The 18,906-nt window shown below is 52.3% G+C and overlaps 1 protein-coding gene across 1 annotated transcript in view; it reads left to right on the top strand.

Annotated features, from left to right (window-relative positions):
- The window catches only part of LOC144947815 (uncharacterized), a 127,269-nt gene that overhangs the window by 30,362 nt on the left and 78,001 nt on the right, over window positions 1-18,906 (top strand). Inside the window, exon 6 of the mRNA XM_078877171.1 lies at window positions 3,440-3,525. Within this exon, the coding sequence (XP_078733297.1) occupies window positions 3,440-3,525 (86 nt within the window). The remainder of the gene's footprint in view (window positions 1-3,439; window positions 3,526-18,906) is intronic.

The raw sequence follows: 18,906 nt of genomic DNA, 5'->3' as shown, positions 1-18,906 counted from the left end.
TTGGCCTCGTCACCACTGCGCAGCGCAGGGGCTGCCGCGGTGCACGAGGAACGACCACTGGGGAATTATCCTCACAACAACAACAACCACTCACAACAACAACAACCACTCACAACAACAACCACTCACAACAACAACAACCACTCACAACAACAACCACTCACAACAACAACTACTCACAACAACAACCACTCACAACAACAACTACTCACAACAACAACCACTCACAACAACAATCTCTCAACAAACACTCAACGACTCGTCTCACTCTCTCGATCCACTCTGCCGATCCACTCTCTCACTCCTACTAGACTCGCCTTCACCACTGAGCAGCTCACCCCTCCCATCTCATTCAGCCCCCCTCCTCCAACGCATCTTCTCCCCTCCCTCTAACTCAGCCACTCACCTCTTACTCAGCCACTCACCACCCCTCACTCACCACCCCTCACTCACCACCCCTCACTCACCACCCCTCACTCACCACCCCTCACTCACCACCCCTCACTCACCACCCCTCACTCACCACCCCTCACCCGCCACCTCACCGTGCAGTGTCCACTCACTCATCTCCACTTTCTCTTCATTCGTGGACGTTCATGGACACGCAACCAAAAACAAAGATCCCCCGTGTAGCCTCAACAGGCCAACGGCAACATCCACTCACAACAATAACCACTCACAACGGCAATTCACAACAAGTCATCACAACAACAACCAATCACAACAACAATAACCACTCACTACAACAATAACCACTCCCAACAACAACCACTCCCAACAACAATAACCACTCACTACAACAATAACCACTCACTACAACAATAACCACTCACAACAACAATAACCACTCACTACAACAATAACCACTCACTACAACAATAACCACTCACTACAACAATAACCACTCACAACAACAAATACTCACAACAACAAACAACCAATAACGACAGCAATTCACAACAACAACCACCCAGTACAACAACAACCACCCACTTTAACAACAACCACTCACAACAACCACCCACAACACCAACCACTCACAACCACCCACAACAACACCACAACCACTCGCAACAACAACCACTCACAACAATAACCACTCACGACAAAAACAACCAATCACAACTGCTCACTACAGCAACAAACACTTCTCACAACAACCATAACAACCACCGACAACAACTACTCAACTCACTCTTCTCTCCCATTCACTGTCTCTCTTGATCCACTCTCTCCTGACCCTCAGCACGAAACTCAACTCCCTCACCACTGAGCAGCTCACCCCTCCCATCTCATTCAGCCCCCTCCTCCTCCCCTTCTTCTCTCCTCCCTTTCACTCCACACTCACCTCTTACTCAGCCACTCACCACCCCTCACTCACCACCCCTCACTCACCACCCCTCACTCACCACCCCCTCACTCATCACCCCTCACTCACCACCCCCTCACTCACCACCCCTCACTCACCACCCCCTCACTCACCACCCCTCACTCACCACCCCCTCACTCACCACCCCTCACTCACCACCCCCTCACTCACCACCCCTCACTCACCACCCCTCACTCACCACCCCTCACTCACCACCCCTCACTCACCACCCCTCACTCACCACCCCTCACTCACCACCCCCTCACCCGCTACCTCACTCACCGTGCAGTGTCCACTCACTCCACACTCACATCTTACTCGGCCACTCACCACCCCTCACTCACCACCCCCTCACTCACCACCCCTCACTCACCACCCCTCACTCACCACCCCTCACTCACCACCCCCTCACTCACCACCCCCTCACTCACCACCCCTCACTCACCACCCCTCACTCACCACCCCCTCACTCACCACCCCTCACTCACCACCCCTCACTCACCACCCCCTCACCCGCTACCTCACTCACCGTGCAGTGTCCACTCACTCCACACTCACCTCTTACTCAGCCACTCACCACCCCTCACTCACCACCCCTCACTCACCACCCCTCACTCACCACCCCTCACTCACCACCCCTCACTCACCACCCCCTCACCCGCTACCTCACTTACCGTGCAGTGTCCACTCACTCCACACTCACCTCTTACTCGGCCACTCACCACCCCTCACTCACCACCCCTCACTCACCACCCCCTCACCCACTACCTCACTCACCACCTCCACTTCCTCTTCATTCATGGACACGTGAACAAAGACAAAGGTCCCCCGTGTAGCCTCAGCAGGCCTTTGGGGCAAGTGCTGTTGGCGAGCACCGATGAAGGGCGGCACTGTGCACAATGTGGTGGGTGGCTAGCGACACGCCCGACCGCCTTTGTCTCCCTAGAGGCGATGTTTACACTTCACATCAGGTACACATTTCAAGCTGAGTCGACCTAGGGGAAGCTCATGACCGGTTTAGATAATCGCCACTGGTGGTGGCCGTGAGCGGGAATCGAATTTGGGTCGTCGGGTTCACAGCGCAGCTGCAACCACCATTACCTAACTACTATAACTACCACTACCACCACCACCATTACCTAACTACTATAACTACCACTACCACCACCACCATTACCTAACTACTATAACTACCACTACAACCACCACCATTACCTAACTACTATAACTACCACTACCACCACCACCATTACCTAAATACTATAACTACCACTACAACCACCACCATTACCTACCTACTATAACTACCACTACAACCACAACCACAACCACCATTACCTAACTACTATAACTACCACTACAACCACTACCACAACCACCATTACCTAACTACTATAACTACCACTACAACCACTACCACCACCACCACTACCTAACTACTATAACTACCACTACAACCACTACCACAACCACCATTACCTAACTACTATAACTACCACTACAACCACCATCACCAACAACAGCCGCGTCTCGGGCCGGGCTCCGCTGGCGAGGCGCAGGGAGCGGGCGGAGTTAAGGAGGTGAGGGTGGTGAGGAGGTGATGGTGGTGAGGGGGTGAGGGTGGTGAGGAGGTGAGGGTGGTGAGGAGGTGAGGGTGGTGAGGGGGTGAGGGTGGTGAGGAGGTGAGGGTGGTGAGGGGGTGAGGGGCGCCAGAGAGAGGCGCCCAGCGCTGTGAGACCACGGGGAGGAGGTAGAGGTGGTGGTGGTGAGGGTGGTGAGGGGGTGATGGTGGTGAGGGTGATGGTGGTGAGGGTGGTGAGAGAGCGCGGCCTGGGGGTCGAGTTGACGGAGCAGCGGCTGAGGGGTTGGACAGCAGCAGGCGGTGACGACGGGGAGGCGACAGTACACGTGGTGTGTGTGTACATGGTGTGTGTGTACATGGTGTGTGTGTGTACGTGGTGTGTGTACATGTTGTGTGTGTGTACACGATGTGTGTGTGCGCGCGCGGTGTGTGTGTGTGGTGGAGTGGAGGGACCTCTGAGTCTGATTCTCCTCTCTCTCTGGTCACAGTGACGACCTTCGTGGACTGTGGAGGCCTCAAGTTCCTGCTGAGCCTGCTCAAGCACCACGCCTGCCAGGGCCTCATGCTGCGCTTTGTGAGTCACGCGGAGAGGGGGGGGAGACAGAGAGAGTTAGAGACAGAGAGGGTTATAGACATGACTGCACGTTATTGACGTCCTAACAGACGAACCTTACAGCTCACAATGAGGGAGACAGACTTAGAAGACAAATGCCCACATCGAGTCGGAGCATCCTCAGGGTGTCTTGTCGAGGTGCTTGTAGAATCGCCAGTGTGAGTCCTGCTGGATCAGCACGCTGTTTGTGCACTCTGTGTACATTCTTGTGTTTCTGCTTCTGCTGCGTGTGCCGTGTTGTTGTTCGCGTCTCGCGTAGCAAGTCCGTCCTGCGCCGTGCGATGTCGCCGTGTCGTGTGTGCACTGAGCGTCTCACCGCCTCTACTACGAGTTGTCACTTGGGGGTCGCGACTTCAGATGCGGCAGCGATCTCGCGTGCGGTCCCTTCTGCCTCCTCCTCCTCTATCCGCTCCTCCTCCTCCTCTATCCGCTCCTCCTCCTCCTCTATCCGCTCCTCCTCCTCCTCTATCCGCTCCTCCTCCTCTATCCGCTCCTCCTCCTCCTCTATCCGCTCCTCCTCCTCCTCTATCCGCTCCTCCTCCTCCTCCTCTATCCGCTCCTCCTCCTCCTCTATCCGCTCCTCCTCCTCCTCTATCCGCTCCTCCTCCTCTGGCGCGATGAGCTTCAGCCGTGTGCCAATCTGGCGGAGCCGTAGACACGAGACCACGTGGCGGTGCAGAGTGAACGCGCCGTCTCACACAGTGGAGACGCTCGCACCGGGGGCACCACCATGCTGGTGGCCTGCTGCTGCTGAACGTTTCGAGAGAGAGGCAGAGAGAGTTGGAGAGTGAGTTAGAGAACGAGGTAGAGAGAGAGAGGTAGCGAGTGGGTGAGTTCGTGACAGGGTATCACTGTACCACTGTCTGTCTGTGTGTGTGAGTTGTGTGGAGCGGTAGTGCAGTGGCTAGCGCACTGCACTACCGCTCCCCGGGTTCAAGTCCCACTCACGGCCAACACCAGTGACGATTATAGAAGCCGGTCCTGGGCCTCCCCTAGGTTGACTCAGCCTCAAAAGAGCAGCTGGTGCAGAGTGTGAACATCGCCACTAGGGGGACAAAGGCGACCGGGTGTGGTGCTGGTCAATCGCCTCCTCGTGTGCCGTGCCGGCACTCATAGCTGCTCGCTTACAGCACTTGCCACGACAGTACGTTAAGACTATACAGGGGATCTTTGTCTTTGTATGTATGAGGGTGTGGGTGAGTGTGTGAGAGTGTGTGAGAGTTGGCACAGTAGGGGGCACAGATGGTGCATCTGCCACCCGCCAGTCAAGCCGGCGAGCCTTCGACAATGGACGTGGCCTCAGGGTGCACCTCGCCTGGCACCAGCACCGTAGTGGCGTCACCGCCACTTAGCGGCGACTGGCGGCTGTTGTTGTGCGAGAGTGGGGATGTGTGAGTAGAACAGAGAGGGTGTAAGAGTGAGAATGAGTGAGTTGGTGTGAGTGAGTGAGGTAGTGTGAATTTGTGAGTGAATGAGGGAGCTTGAGTGATGGTGAGTGGGAGTTTGAGAGAAAGAGGGTGAGAGAGGGGTGAGTGTGAGTGAGTTAGTGAGCAAGTGTGAGAGTGTTGTGAGTGATTAAGAGAGCGTGAATGAGAGGATGTGAGTGTGTGAGTGGTGGTGAGTGTGAGTGAGTGTGAGTGAGTGGTGGTGAGTGTGTGAGTGAGTGTGAGTAGGGATGAGTGGTGGTGAGTGTGAGTGGGGGTGAGTGTGAGTGAGTGTGGTGCCGTGTTGGCCTCCATCGGTGCTCACGCACAGCGCCTGCCCTCACAGTCTGTTCAGGCTACACGGGGGATCTTGTTGTCGTGAGGGAGAGTGAGGGAATAACTGAGTGTGTGATAGTGACTGTGTCTGTATGGGTATGAGTGTGTGTGTGTATTTAAGAGTGAGGAGCGGTGGTGCAGCGGTTAGCTCACTGCACCACGAACCCAGGGATCCCGGTTTGATTCCCGCTCACGGCGAACGCCAGTGACGATTATCTGAACTGGTCCTGGGCCTCCTCTAGGTCCACTCAGCCTCAAACGAGTGTCCGGTGCGGTGTGTAAACATCACCATAAAGGAGACAAAGGCGACCGGGGATGATGCCGGCCACCCACCACCTCATGCGCCGTGCCGGCCTTCATAGGCGCCGCTCGCTAACAGCTCTTGCCCCGACAGCCTGCTAAGACTATCTGGACGACCTTTGTCTTTGTGTGTGAGCGTGCGGGTGAGAGGGAGCGAGGCAGAGTGACGGTGAGTGACAGTGAGTGACAGTGAGTGGCAGTGAGTGACAGTGAGTGACAGTGAGTGGCAGTGATTGACAGTGAGTGAGTGACAGTGAGTGACAGTGAGTGGCAGTGATTGACAGTGAGTGAGTGACAGTGAGTGACAGTGAGTGACAGTGAGTGGCAGTGAGTGAGTGACAGTGAGTGACAGTGAGTGACAGTGAGTGGCAGTGAGTGAGTGACAGTGAGTGACAGTGAGTGGCAGTGATTGACAGTGAGTGAGTGACAGTGAGTGACAGTGAGTGAGTGACAGTGAGTGGCAGTGAGTGACTGACAGTGAGTGACAGTGAGTGGCAGTGATTGACAGTGAGTGAGTGACAGTGAGTGACAGTGAGTGAGTGACAGTGAGTGAGTGACAGTGAGTGAGTGACAGTGAGTGGCAGTGAGTGACAGTGAGTGACAGTGAGTGGCAGTGATTGACAGTGAGTGACCGTGAGTGAGTGACAGTGAGTGACAGTGAGAGAGTGACAGTGAGTGACAGCGAGTGATGACAGTGGGTGACAGTGGGTGACAGTGAGTGATTGACAGTGAGTGACAGTGAGTGACAGTGAGTGAGTGACAGTGAGTGACAGTGAGTGAGCGACAGTGACAGTGAGTGAGTGACAGTAAGTGACAGTGAGTGAGCAACAGTGAGTGAGTGACAGTGAGTGACAAGTGAGTGAGTGGCAGTGAGTGAGTGACAGTGAGTGAGTGACAGTGAGTGACAGTGAGTGAGTGAGTGACAGTGAGTGAGTGACAGTGAGTGAATGACAGTGAGTGAGCGACAGTGAGCGACAGTGAGTGACAGTGAGTGAGTGAGTGACAGTGATTGAGTGACAGTGAGTGACAGTGAGTGAGTGAGTGACAGCGAGTGTTGACAGTGAGTGACAGTGAGTGAGTGACAGTGGGTGACAGTGGGTGACAGTGAGTGATTGACAGTGAGTGACAGTGAGTGAGTGACAGTGAGTGAGTGAGTGAGCGACAGTGACAGTGAGTGAGTGACAGTAAGTGACAGTGAGTGAGCAACAGTGAGTGAGTGACAGTGAGTGACAGTGAGTGAGTGACAGTGAGTGAGTGACAGTGAGTGAGTGGCAGTGAGTGAGTGACAGTGAGTGAGTGACAGTGAGTGACAGTGAGTGAGTGAGTGAGTGACAGTGAGTGAGTGAGTGACAGTGAGTGAGTGACAGTGAGTGAGTGACAGTGAGTGACTGTGAGTGACAGTGAGTGAGTGAGCGAGTGACAGTGAGCGAGTGACAGTGAGTGAGTGACAGTGAGTGAGTGACAGTGAGTGAGTGACAGTGAGTGACTGTGAGTGACTGTGAGTGACAGTGAGTGAGTGACAGTGAGTGAGTGACAGCGAGTGAGTGACAGTGAGTGACACTGAGTGAGTGACAGTGAGTGAGTGACAGTGAGTGAGTGACAGTCAGTGAGTGACAGTCAGTGACAGTGAGTGAGTGACAGTGAGTGACAGTGAGTGAGTGACAGTGAGTGACAGTGAGTGACACTGAGTGAGTGACACTGAGTGCGTGACAGTGAGTGAGTGACAGCGAGTGACAGCGAGCGAGTGACAGCGAGTGAGTGACAGTGAGTGAGTGACAGTGAGTGACAGTGAGTGAGTGACAGTGATTGAGTGACAGTGAGTGACAGTGAGTGAGTGACAGTGAGTGACAGCGAGTGATGACAGTGAGTGACAGTGAGTGAGTGACAGTGGGTGACAGTGGGTGACAGTGAGTGATTGACAGTGAGTGAGTGAGTGAGTGAGCGACAGTGACAGTGAGTGAGTGACAGTAAGTGACAGTGAGTGAGCAACAGTGAGTGAGTGACAGTGAGTGACAGTGAGTGAGTGACAGTGAGTGAGTGACAGTGAGTGAGTGGCAGTGAGTGAGTGACAGTGAGTGACAGTGAGTGACAGTGAGTGAGTGAGTGACAGTGAGTGAGTGAGTGACAGTGAGTGAGTGACAGTGAGTGAGTGACAGTGAGTGACTGTGAGTGACAGTGAGTGAGTGAGTTAGCGAGTGACAGTGAGTGAGTGACAGTGAGTGAGTGACAGTGAGTGAGTGACAGTGAGTGACAGTGAGTGACTGTGAGTGACAGTGAGTGAGTGAGTGAGCGACAGTGAGTGAGTGACAGTGAGTGACTGTGAGTGACAGTGAGTGAGTGAGTGAGCGAGTGACAGTGAGTGAGTGACAGTGAGTGAGTGACAGTGCGTGAGTGACTGTGAGTGACAGTGAGTGAGTGAGTGAGCGACAGTGAGTGAGTGACAGTGAGTGACAGTGAGTGAGTGACAGTGAGTGAGTGAGTGAGTGACAGTGAGTGACAGTGAGTGACAGTGAGTGAGTGACAGCGAGTGAGTGACAGTGAGTGACACTGAGTGAGTGACAGTCAGTGAGTGACAGTGAGTGAGTGACAGTCAGTGAGTGACAGTCAGTGACAGTGAGTGAGTGACAGTGAGTGACAGTGAGTGACACTGAGTGCGTGACAGTGAGTGAGTGACAGCGAGTGACAGCGAGCGAGTGACAGCGAGCGAGTGACAGCGAGTGAGTGACAGCGAGTGAGTGACAGTGAGTGAGTGACAGTGAGTGACAGTGAGTGAGTGACAGTGAGTCACAGTAAGTGACAGTGAGTGAGTGACAGTGAGTGAGTGACAGTGAGTGAGTGACAGTGAGTGAGTGACAGTGAGTGACAGTGAGTGGCAGTGAGTGACAGTGAGTGAGTGACAGCGAGTGAGTAACAGTGAGTGAGTGAGTGACAGCGAGTGAGTGACCGAGTGAGTGACCGAGTGAGTGACAGTGAGTGAGTGACAGTGAGTGACAGTGAGTGAGTGACAGTGAGTGGCAGTGATTGAGTGACAGTGAGTGAGTGACAGTGAGTGAGTGACAGTGAGTGACAGTGAGTGAGTGACAGTGAGTGACAGTGAGTGAGTGACAGTGAGTGAGTGACAGAGAGTGACAGAGTGAGTGACAGTGAGTGGCAGTGAGTGAGTGACAGTGAGTGACAGTGAGCGAGTGCCAGTGAGTGACAGTGAGCGAGTGACAGTGAGTGAGTGACAGAGTGACAGTGAGTGACAGTGAGTGAGTGACAGTGAGTGACAGTGAGTGAGTGACTGAGTGAGTGACAGTGAGTGACAGTGAGTGAGCGACAGTGACAGTGAGTGAGTGACAGTAAGTGACAGTGAGTGAGCAACAGTGAGTGAGTGACAGTGAGTGACAAGTGAGTGAGTGGCAGTGAGTGAGTGACAGTGAGTGAGTGACAGTGAGTGACAGTGAGTGAGTGAGTGACAGTGAGTGAGTGACAGTGAGTGAGTGACAGTGAGTGAATGACAGTGAGTGAGCGACAGTGAGCGACAGTGAGTGACAGTGAGTGAGTGAGTGAGTGACAGTGATTGAGTGACAGTGAGTGACAGTGAGTGAGTGAGTGACAGCGAGTGTTGACAGTGAGTGACAGTGAGTGAGTGACAGTGGGTGACAGTGGGTGACAGTGAGTGATTGACAGTGAGTGACAGTGAGTGAGTGACAGTGAGTGAGTGACAGTGAGTGAGTGAGTGAGTGAGCGACAGTGACAGTGAGTGAGTGACAGTAAGTGACAGTGAGTGAGCAACAGTGAGTGAGTGACAGTGAGTGACAGTGAGTGAGTGACAGTGAGTGAGTGGCAGTGAGTGAGTGACAGTGAGTGAGTGACAGTGAGTGACAGTGAGTGAGTGAGTGAGTGACAGTGAGTGAGTGAGTGACAGTGAGTGAGTGACAGTGAGTGAGTGACAGTGAGTGAGTGACAGTGAGTGACTGTGAGTGACAGTGAGTGAGTGAGCGAGTGACAGTGAGCGAGTGACAGTGAGTGAGTGACAGTGAGTGAGTGACAGTGAGTGAGTGACAGTGAGTGACTGTGAGTGACTGTGAGTGACAGTGAGTGAGTGACAGTGAGTGAGTGACAGCGAGTGAGTGACAGTGAGTGACACTGAGTGAGTGACAGTGAGTGAGTGACAGTGAGTGAGTGACAGTCAGTGAGTGACAGTCAGTGACAGTGAGTGAGTGACAGTGAGTGACAGTGAGTGAGTGACAGTGAGTGACAGTGAGTGACACTGAGTGAGTGACACTGAGTGCGTGACAGTGAGTGAGTGACAGCGAGTGACAGCGAGCGAGTGACAGCGAGTGAGTGACAGTGAGTGAGTGACAGTGAGTGACAGTGAGTGAGTGACAGTGATTGAGTGACAGTGAGTGACAGTGAGTGAGTGACAGTGAGTGACAGCGAGTGATGACAGTGAGTGACAGTGAGTGAGTGACAGTGGGTGACAGTGGGTGACAGTGAGTGATTGACAGTGAGTGACAGTGAGTGAGTGACAGTGAGTGAGTGACAGTGAGTGACAGTGAGTGAGTGACAGTGAGTGAGTGAGTGAGTGAGCGACAGTGACAGTGAGTGAGTGACAGTGAGTGACAGTGAGTGAGTGACAGTGAGTGAGTGACAGTGAGTGAGTGGCAGTGAGTGAGTGACAGTGAGTGAGTGACAGTGAGTGACAGTGAGTGACAGTGAGTGAGTGAGTGACAGTGAGTGAGTGAGTGACAGTGAGTGAGTGACAGTGAGTGAGTGACAGTGAGTGAGTGACAGTGAGTGACTGTGAGTGACAGTGAGTGAGTGAGTTAGCGAGTGACAGTGAGTGAGTGACAGTGAGTGAGTGACAGTGAGTGAGTGACAGTGAGTGACAGTGAGTGACTGTGAGTGACTGTGAGTGACAGTGAGTGAGTGAGTGAGCGACAGTGAGTGAGTGACAGTGAGTGACTGTGAGTGACAGTGAGTGAGTGAGTGAGCGAGTGACAGTGAGTGAGTGACAGTGAGTGAGTGACAGTGCGTGAGTGACTGTGAGTGACAGTGAGTGAGTGAGTGAGCGACAGTGAGTGAGTGACAGTGAGTGACAGTGAGTGAGTGACAGTGAGTGAGTGAGTGAGTGAGTGACAGTGAGTGACAGTGAGTGACAGTGAGTGAGTGACAGCGAGTGAGTGACAGTGAGTGACACTGAGTGAGTGACAGTCAGTGAGTGACAGTGAGTGAGTGACAGTCAGTGAGTGACAGTCAGTGACAGTGAGTGAGTGACAGTGAGTGACAGTGAGTGACAGTGAGTGACACTGAGTGCGTGACAGTGAGTGAGTGACAGCGAGTGACAGCGAGCGAGTGACAGCGAGCGAGTGACAGCGAGTGAGTGACAGTGAGTGAGTGACAGTGAGTGAGTGACAGTGAGTGACAGTGAGTGAGTGACAGTGAGTCACAGTAAGTGACAGTGAGTGAGTGACAGTCAGTGAGTGACAGTGAGTGAGTGACAGTGAGTGACAGTGAGTGGCAGTGAGTGACAGTGAGTGGCAGTGAGTGACAGTGAGTGAGTGACAGTGAGTGAGTGACAGTGAGTGACAGTGAGTGACAGCGAGTGAGTAACAGTGAGTGAGTGAGTGACAGCGAGTGAGTGACCGAGTGAGTGACCGAGTGAGTGACAGTGAGTGAGTGACAGTGAGTGACAGTGAGTGAGTGACAGTGAGTGGCAGTGATTGAGTGACAGTGAGTGAGTGACAGTGAGTGAGTGACAGTGAGTGACAGTGAGTGAGTGACAGTGAGTGACAGTGAGTGAGTGACAGTGAGTGAGTGACAGAGAGTGACAGAGTGAGTGACAGTGAGTGACAGTGAGTGAGTGACAGTGAGTGACAGTGAGCGAGTGCCAGTGAGTGACAGTGAGCGAGTGACAGTGAGTGAGTGACAGAGTGACAGTGAGTGACAGTGAGTGAGTGACAGTGAGTGACAGTGAGTGAGTGACTGAGTGAGTGACAGTGAGTGACAGTGAGTGAGTGACAGTGAGTGAATGACAGTGAGTGACATTGAGTGAGTGACAGTGAGTGAGTGACAGTGAGTGAGTGACAGCGAGTGACAGTGAGCGAGTGACATTGAGCGAGTGACAGTGAGTGACAGTGAGTGAGTGACAGTGAGTGACAGTGAGTGACAGTGAGTGAGTGACTGAGTGAGTGACAGAGAGTGAGTGACAGTGAGTGACAGTGAGTGAGTGACAGTGATTGACAGTGAGCGAGTGACAGTGAATGAGTGACAGCGAGTGAGTGACAGTGAGTGACAGTGAGTGAGTGACAGTAAGTGAGTGACAGTGAGTGGCAGTGAGTGAGTGATAGTGAGTGAGTGACAGTGAGTGACAGTGAGTGAGTGACAGTGAGTGAGTGACAGTGAGTAAGTGACAGTGAGTGACAGTGAGTGAGTGACAGTTTACCAGCGCCATGCCAAGAAATTGAATCATTTCCATTTGAGCTGTCTGAGGAAACTGCTGAGGATCAAGTGGCAAGACAGAATCCCTGACACGGAAGTCCTCAGCAAGGCAAATATCCCCAGCATCTACACCTTGTTTGCGAAGGAACATCTTAGATGGACTTGCCACGTGACCAGAATGCCCTACGCGAGACTTCCAAAACAAGTCTTCTTTGGCGAGCTGAGGAATGGCAAGCGAGCACAAGGAGGCCCCAAAAAGCTCTACAAGGACACCCTTAAAGCTTCCTTGAAGAGCTTTGGATTCGATCTGAAAAGCTGGGAATCCCTAGCACAGGACCGACCTGCCTGGAGAAGAAAAGTACAGGACTGTGCAGTCCTCTGTGAGAGTAGGAGACGCTCCTGTGCTATCTTGAAGAGGCAGCAGCGCAAATCTACCAAGGAAGGACGTGTGGCTGCACCTCAGAGCTCTACATCCTCCCTGATCTGTCCAGTGTGCCACAGGGAATTCCGGGCTCGGATTGGCCTCTTCAGCCATCTGCGCACTCATCAAAACCCAACAAAATGACAAACGTGCCATGGTCATCATCAACTTTGATGGACGAACAAGAAGAAGAAGACAGAGAGTGACAGAGTGAGTGACAGAGTGACAGTGAGTGACAGTGAGTGAGTGACAGTGAGTGAGTGACAGTGAGTGACAGTGAGTGAGTGACAGTGAGTGACAGTGAGTGAGTGACAGTGAGTGAGTGACAGTGAGTGAGTGACAGTGAGTGACAGTGAGTGACAGTGAGTGAGTGACAGTGAGTGACACTGAGTGAGTGACACTGAGTGAGTGACAGCGAGTGAGTGACAGTCAGTGAGTGACAGTGAGTGAGTGACAGTGAGTGAGTGACAGTGAGTGACAGTGAGTGAGTGACAGTGAGTGACAGTGAGTGAGTGACAGTGAGTGAGTGACAGTGAGTGACACTGAGTGAGTGACACTGCGTGAGTGACAGCGAGTGAGTGACAGTCAGTGAGTGACAGTCAGTGACAGTGAGTGACAGTGAGTGAGTGAGTGAGAGTGAGTGACAGTGAGTGAGTGACAGCGAGTGAGTGACAGTGAGTGAGTGACAGTCAGTGACAGTGAGTGAGTGACAGTGAGTGAGTGAGTGACAGTGAGTGAGTGACAGTGAGTGAGTGACAGTGAGTCACAGTGAGGGACAGTGAGTGAGTGACAGTGAGTGACACTGAGTGAGTGACACTGAGTGACAGTGAGTGAGTGACAGACAGTGAGTGACAGCGAGTGAGTGACAGCGAGTGAGTGACACTGAGTGAGTGACACTGAGTGAGTGACAGTGAGTGAGTGACAGTCAGTGACAGTGAGTGAGTGACAGTGAGTGAGTGACAGCGAGTGAGTGACAGTCAGTGAGTGACAGTGAGTGACAGTGAGTGAGTGACAGTGAGTGACAGTGAGTGAGTGACAGTGAGTGACAGTGAGTGAGTGACAGTGAGTGAGTGACAGTGAGTGACACTGAGTGAGTGACACTGCGTGAGTGACAGCGAGTGAGTGACGGTCAGTGAGTGACAGTGACAGTGAGTGAGTGACAGTGAGTGAGTGAGTGACAGTGAGTGACAGTGAGTGAGTGACAGCGAGTGAGTGACAGTGAGTGAGTGAGTGACAGTGAGTGAGTGACAGTGAGTGACAGCGAGTGAGTGACAGTGAGTGAGTGACAGTGAGTCACAGTGAGGGACAGTGAGTGAGTGACAGTGAGTGACACTGAGTGAGTGACACTGAGTGACAGTGAGTGAGTGACAGACAGTGAGTGACAGCGAGTGAGTGACAGCGAGTGAGTGACACTGAGTGAGTGACACTGAGTCAGTGACAGTGAGTGAGTGAGTGACAGTCAGTGACAGTGAGTGAGTGAGTGACAGTGAGTGAGTGACAGCGAGTGAGTGACAGCGAGTGACACTGAGTGAGTGACACTGAGTGAGTGACACTGAGTGAGTGACAGTCAGTGAGTGACAGTCAGTGACAGTGAGTGAGTGACAGTGAGTGACACTGAGTGAGTGACACTGAGTGAGTGACAGTGAGTGAGTGACAGCGAGTGAGTGACAGTGAGTGAGTGACAGTGAGTGACAGTGAGTAAGTGACAGTGAGTGAGTGAGTGAGTGACAGTGAGTGAGTGACAGTGAGTGACAGTGAGTGAGTGACAGTGAGTGGGTGAGTGACAGTGAGTGACAGTGAGTGAGTGAGTGACAGTGAGTGACAGTGAGTGAGTGACAGTGAGCGACAGTGAGTGAGTGACAGTGACACTGAGTGAGTGACACTGAGTGAGTGACACTGAGTGAGTGACAGTCAGTGAGTGACAGTCAGTGAGTGACAGTCAGTGACAGTGAGTGAGTGAGTGAGTGACAGTGAGTGACAGTGAGTGAGTGACAGTGAGTGACAGTGAGTGAGTGGCAGTGAGTGAGTGACATTGAGTGAGTGACAGTGAGTGACAGTGAGTGACAGCGAGTGAGTGACAGTGAGTGACACTGAGTGAGTGACACTGAGTGACAGTGAGTGAGTGACAGACAGTGAGTGACAGTGAGTGAGTGACAGTGAGTGACAGCGAGTGAGTGACAGCAAGTGAGTGACATTGAGTGAGTGACAGTGAGTGACAGTGAGTGACAGCGAGTGAGTGACAGTGAGTGAGTGACAGTGAGTGACAGTGAGTGAGTGACACTGAGTGAGTGACACTGAGTGACAGTGAGTGAGTGACAGACAGTGAGTGACAGACAGTGAGTGACAGTGAGTGAGTGACAGTGAGTGACAGTGAGTGAGTGACAGTGAGTGAGTGACAGTGAGTGAGTGACAGTGAGTGACAGTGAGTGAGTGACACTGAGTGAGTGACAGCGAGTGACACTGAGTGAGTGAAACTGAGTGAGTGACAGTGAGTGAGTGACAGTGAGCGAGTGACAGAGAGTGAGTGACAGTCAGTGAGTGACAGTCAGTGACAGTGAGTGAGTGAGTGACAGTGAGTGACAGTGAGTGAGTGACAGCGAGTAAGTGACAGTGAGTGAGTGAGTGAGTGACAGTGAGTGAGTGACAGTGAGTGACAGTGAGTGACAGCGAGTGAGTGACAGTGAGTGACAGTGAGTGAGTGACAGTGAGTGAGTGACACTGAGTGACAGTGAGTGAGTGACAGACAGTGAGTGACAGTGAGTGAGTGACAGTGAGTGAGTGACAGTGAGTGAGTGACAGTGAGTGACAGTGAGTGAGTGACAGTGAGTGACAGTGAGTGAGTGACAGTGAGTGACAGTGAGTGAGTGACACTGAGTGAGTGACAGCGAGTGACACTGAGTGAGTGACACTGAGTGAGTGACAGTGAGCGAGTGACAGTGAGTGACAGTGAGTGAGTGACAGAGAGTGAGTGACAGCGAGTGAGTGACAGCGAGTGACACTGAGTGAGTGACACTGCGTGAGTGACACTGAGTGAGTGACAGACAGTGAGTGACACTGAGTGAGTGAGTGAGTGAGTGACAGACAGTGAGTGACAGTAAGTGAGTGACAGCAAGTGAGTGACAGCGAGTGACACTGAGTGAGTGACACTGAGTGAGTGACAGTGAGCGAGTGACAGTGAGTGAGTGACAGCGAGTGACAGTGAGTGAGTGACAGTCAGTGAGTGACAGTCAGTGAGTGACAGTCAGTGACACTGAGTGAGTGACACTGAGTGAGTGACAGTGAGTGAGTGACAGAGAGTGAGTGACAGCGAGTGAGTGACAGCGAGTGACAGTGAGTGAGTGACAGTGAGTGAGTGACAGTCAGTGAGTGACAGTCAGTGACAGTGAGTGAGTGACAGTGAGTGACACTGAGTGAGTGACACTGAGTGAGTGACAGTGAGTGAGTGACAGTCAGTGAGTGACAGTCAGTGACAGTGAGTGAGTGACAGTGAGTGACAGTGAGTGAGTGAGTGACTGAGTGAGTGACAGTGAGTGACAGTGAGTGACAGTTAGTGAGTGACAGTGAGTGAGTGACAGTGAGTGAGTGACAGTGAGTGACAGTGAGTGAGTGACAGTGAGTGACAGTGAGTGACAGTGAGTGAGTGGCAGTGAGTGAGTGACAGTGAGTGACAGTGAGCGAGTGCCAGTGAGTGACAGTGAGTGAGTGACAGTGAGTGAGTGACAGTGAGTGACAGTGAGCGAGTGACAGTGAGTGAGTGACAGTGAGTGACAGTGAGCGAGTGACAGTGAGTGAGTGACAGTGAGTGACAGTGAGTGACAGTGAGTGAGTCACAGTGACAGTGAGTGAGTGACAGTGAGTGAGTGACAGTGACAGTGAGTGAGTGACAGTGACAGTGAGTGACAGTGACAGTGAGTGACAGTGAGTGACAGTGAGTGAGTGACAGCGAGTGACAGAGTGACAGTGAGTGAGTGACAGTGAGTGACAGTGAGTGACAGCGAGTGAGTGACAGTGAGTGAGTGACTGAATGAGTGACTGTGAGTGACAGTGAGTGAGTAAGTGAGTGTGAGTGAGTGACAGTGAGTGAGTGACTGAATGAGTGACTGTGAGTGACAGTGAGTGAGTAAGTGAGTGTGAGTGAGTGACAGTGAGTGAGTGACTGAATGAGTGACAGTGAGTGAGTAAGTGAGTGTGAGTGAGTGACAGTGAGTGAGTGACTGAGTGAGTGACTGTGAGTGACAGTGAGTGAGTGACAGTGAGTGAGTGACAGTGAGTGACAGTGAGTGAGTGACAGTGAGTGAGTGACAGTGAGTGACAGTGAGTGAGTGACTGAGTGAGTGACAGTGAGTGACTGTGAGTGACAGTGAGTGAGTGACAGTGAGTGAGTGACAGCGAGTGACAGTGAGCGAGTGACATTGAGCGAGTGACAGTGAGTGAGTGACAGTGAGTGACAGTGAGTGAGTGACAGTTAGTGACAGTGAGTGAGTGACAGTGAGTGAGTGACAGTGAGTGACAGTGAGTGAGTGACAGTGAGTGACAGTGAGTGAGTGGCAGTGAGTGAGTGGCAGTGAGTGAGTGACAGTGAGTGACAGTGAGCGAGTGCCAGTGAGTGACAGTGAGTGAGTGGCAGTGAGTGAGTGACAGTGAGTGAGTGACAGTGAGTGACAGTGAGTGACAGTGAGCGAGTGACAGTGAGTGAGTGACAGTGAGTGACAGTGAGCGAGTGACAGTGAGTGAGTGACAGTGAGTGACAGTGAGTGACAGTGAGTGAGTGACAGTGACAGTGAGTGAGTGACAGTGAGTGAGTGACAGTGACAGTGAGTGAGTGACAGTGACAGTGAGTGACAGTGACAGTGAGTGACAGTGAGTGACAGTGAGTGAGTGACAGCTAGTGACAGAGTGACAGTGAGTGAGTGACAGTGAGTGACAGTGAGTGACAGCGAGTGAGTGACAGTGAGTGAGTGACTGAATGAGTGACTGTGAGTGACAGTGAGTGAGTAAGTGAGTGTGAGTGACAGTGAGTGAGTGACTGAATGAGTGACTGTGAGTGACAGTGAGTTAGTAAGTGAGTGTGAGTGAGTGACAGTGAGTGAGTGACTGAATGAGTGACAGTGAGTGAGTAAGTGAGTGTGAGTGAGTGACAGTGAGTGAGTGACTGAGTGAGTGACTGTGAGTGACAGTGAGTGAGTGACAGTGAGTGAGTGACAGTGAGTGACAGTGAGTGAGTGACAGTGAGTGAGTGACAGTGAGTGACAGTGAGTGAGTGACTGAGTGAGTGACAGTGAGTGACTGTGAGTGACAGTGAGTGAGTGACAGTGAGTGACAGTGAGTGAGTGACAGTGAGTGAGTGACAGTGAGTGACAGTGAGTGAGTGACTGAATGAGTGACTGAATGAGTGACAGTGAGTGAGTAAGTGAGTGTGAGTGAGTGACAGTGAGTGAGTGACTGAATGAGTGACAGTGAGTGAGTAAGTGAGTGTGAGTGAGTGACAGTGAGTGAGTGACTGAGTGAGTGACTGTGAGTGACAGTGAGTGAGTGACAGTGAGTGAGTGACAGTGAGTGACAGTGAGTGAGTGACAGTGAGTGAGTGACAGTGAGTGACAGTGAGTGACTGAGTGAGTGACAGTGAGTGACTGTGAGTGACAGTGAGTGACTGTGAGTGACAGTGAGTGAGTGACAGTGAGTGACAGTGAGTGAGTGACAGTGAGTGACAGTGAGTGAGTGACAGTGAGTGACAGTGAGTGACTGTGAGTGACAGTGAGTGAGTGACAGTGAGTGACTGTGAGTGACAGTGAGTGAGTGACAGTGAGTGACTGTGAGTGACAGTGAGTGAGTGACAGTGAGTGAGTGGCAGTGAGTGACAGTGAGTGAGTGACAGTGAGTGAGTGACAGTGAGTGACAGTGAGTGAGTGACTGAGTGAGTGACAGTGAGTGACTGTGAGTGACAGTGAGTGAGTGACAGTGAGTGAGTGACTGAGTGAGTGACTGTGAGTGACAGTGAGTGAGTGACAGTGAGTGACAGTGAGTGAGTGACAGTGAGTGAGTGACAGTGAGTGACAGTGAGTGAGTGACAGTGAGTGACTGTGAGTGACAGTGAGTGAGTGACAGTGAGTGACAGTGAGTGAGTGACAGTGAGTGACAGTGAGTGAGTGACAGTGAGTGACAGTGAGTGAGTGACAGTGAGTGACAGTGAGTGAGTGACAGTGAGTGACAATGAGTGAGTGACAGTGAGTGACAGTGAGTGAGTGACAGCGAGTGACAGCGAGTGACAGTGAGTGACAGTGAGTGAGTGACAGTGAGTGACAGTGAGTGACAGTGACAGTGAGTGACAGTGAGTTAGTGACAGTGAGTGACAGTGAGTGAGTGACAGTGAGTGACAGTGAGTGAGTGACAGCGAGTGACAGTGAGTGACAGTGAGTGAGTGACAGTGAGTGACAG

Source organism: Lampetra fluviatilis, chromosome 3, assembly GCF_964198595.1.
Source record: "Lampetra fluviatilis chromosome 3, kcLamFluv1.1, whole genome shotgun sequence".
NCBI lineage: Eukaryota > Metazoa > Chordata > Hyperoartia > Petromyzontiformes > Petromyzontidae > Lampetra > Lampetra fluviatilis.
This window is presented reverse-complemented; position numbering and strand designations above follow the sequence as displayed.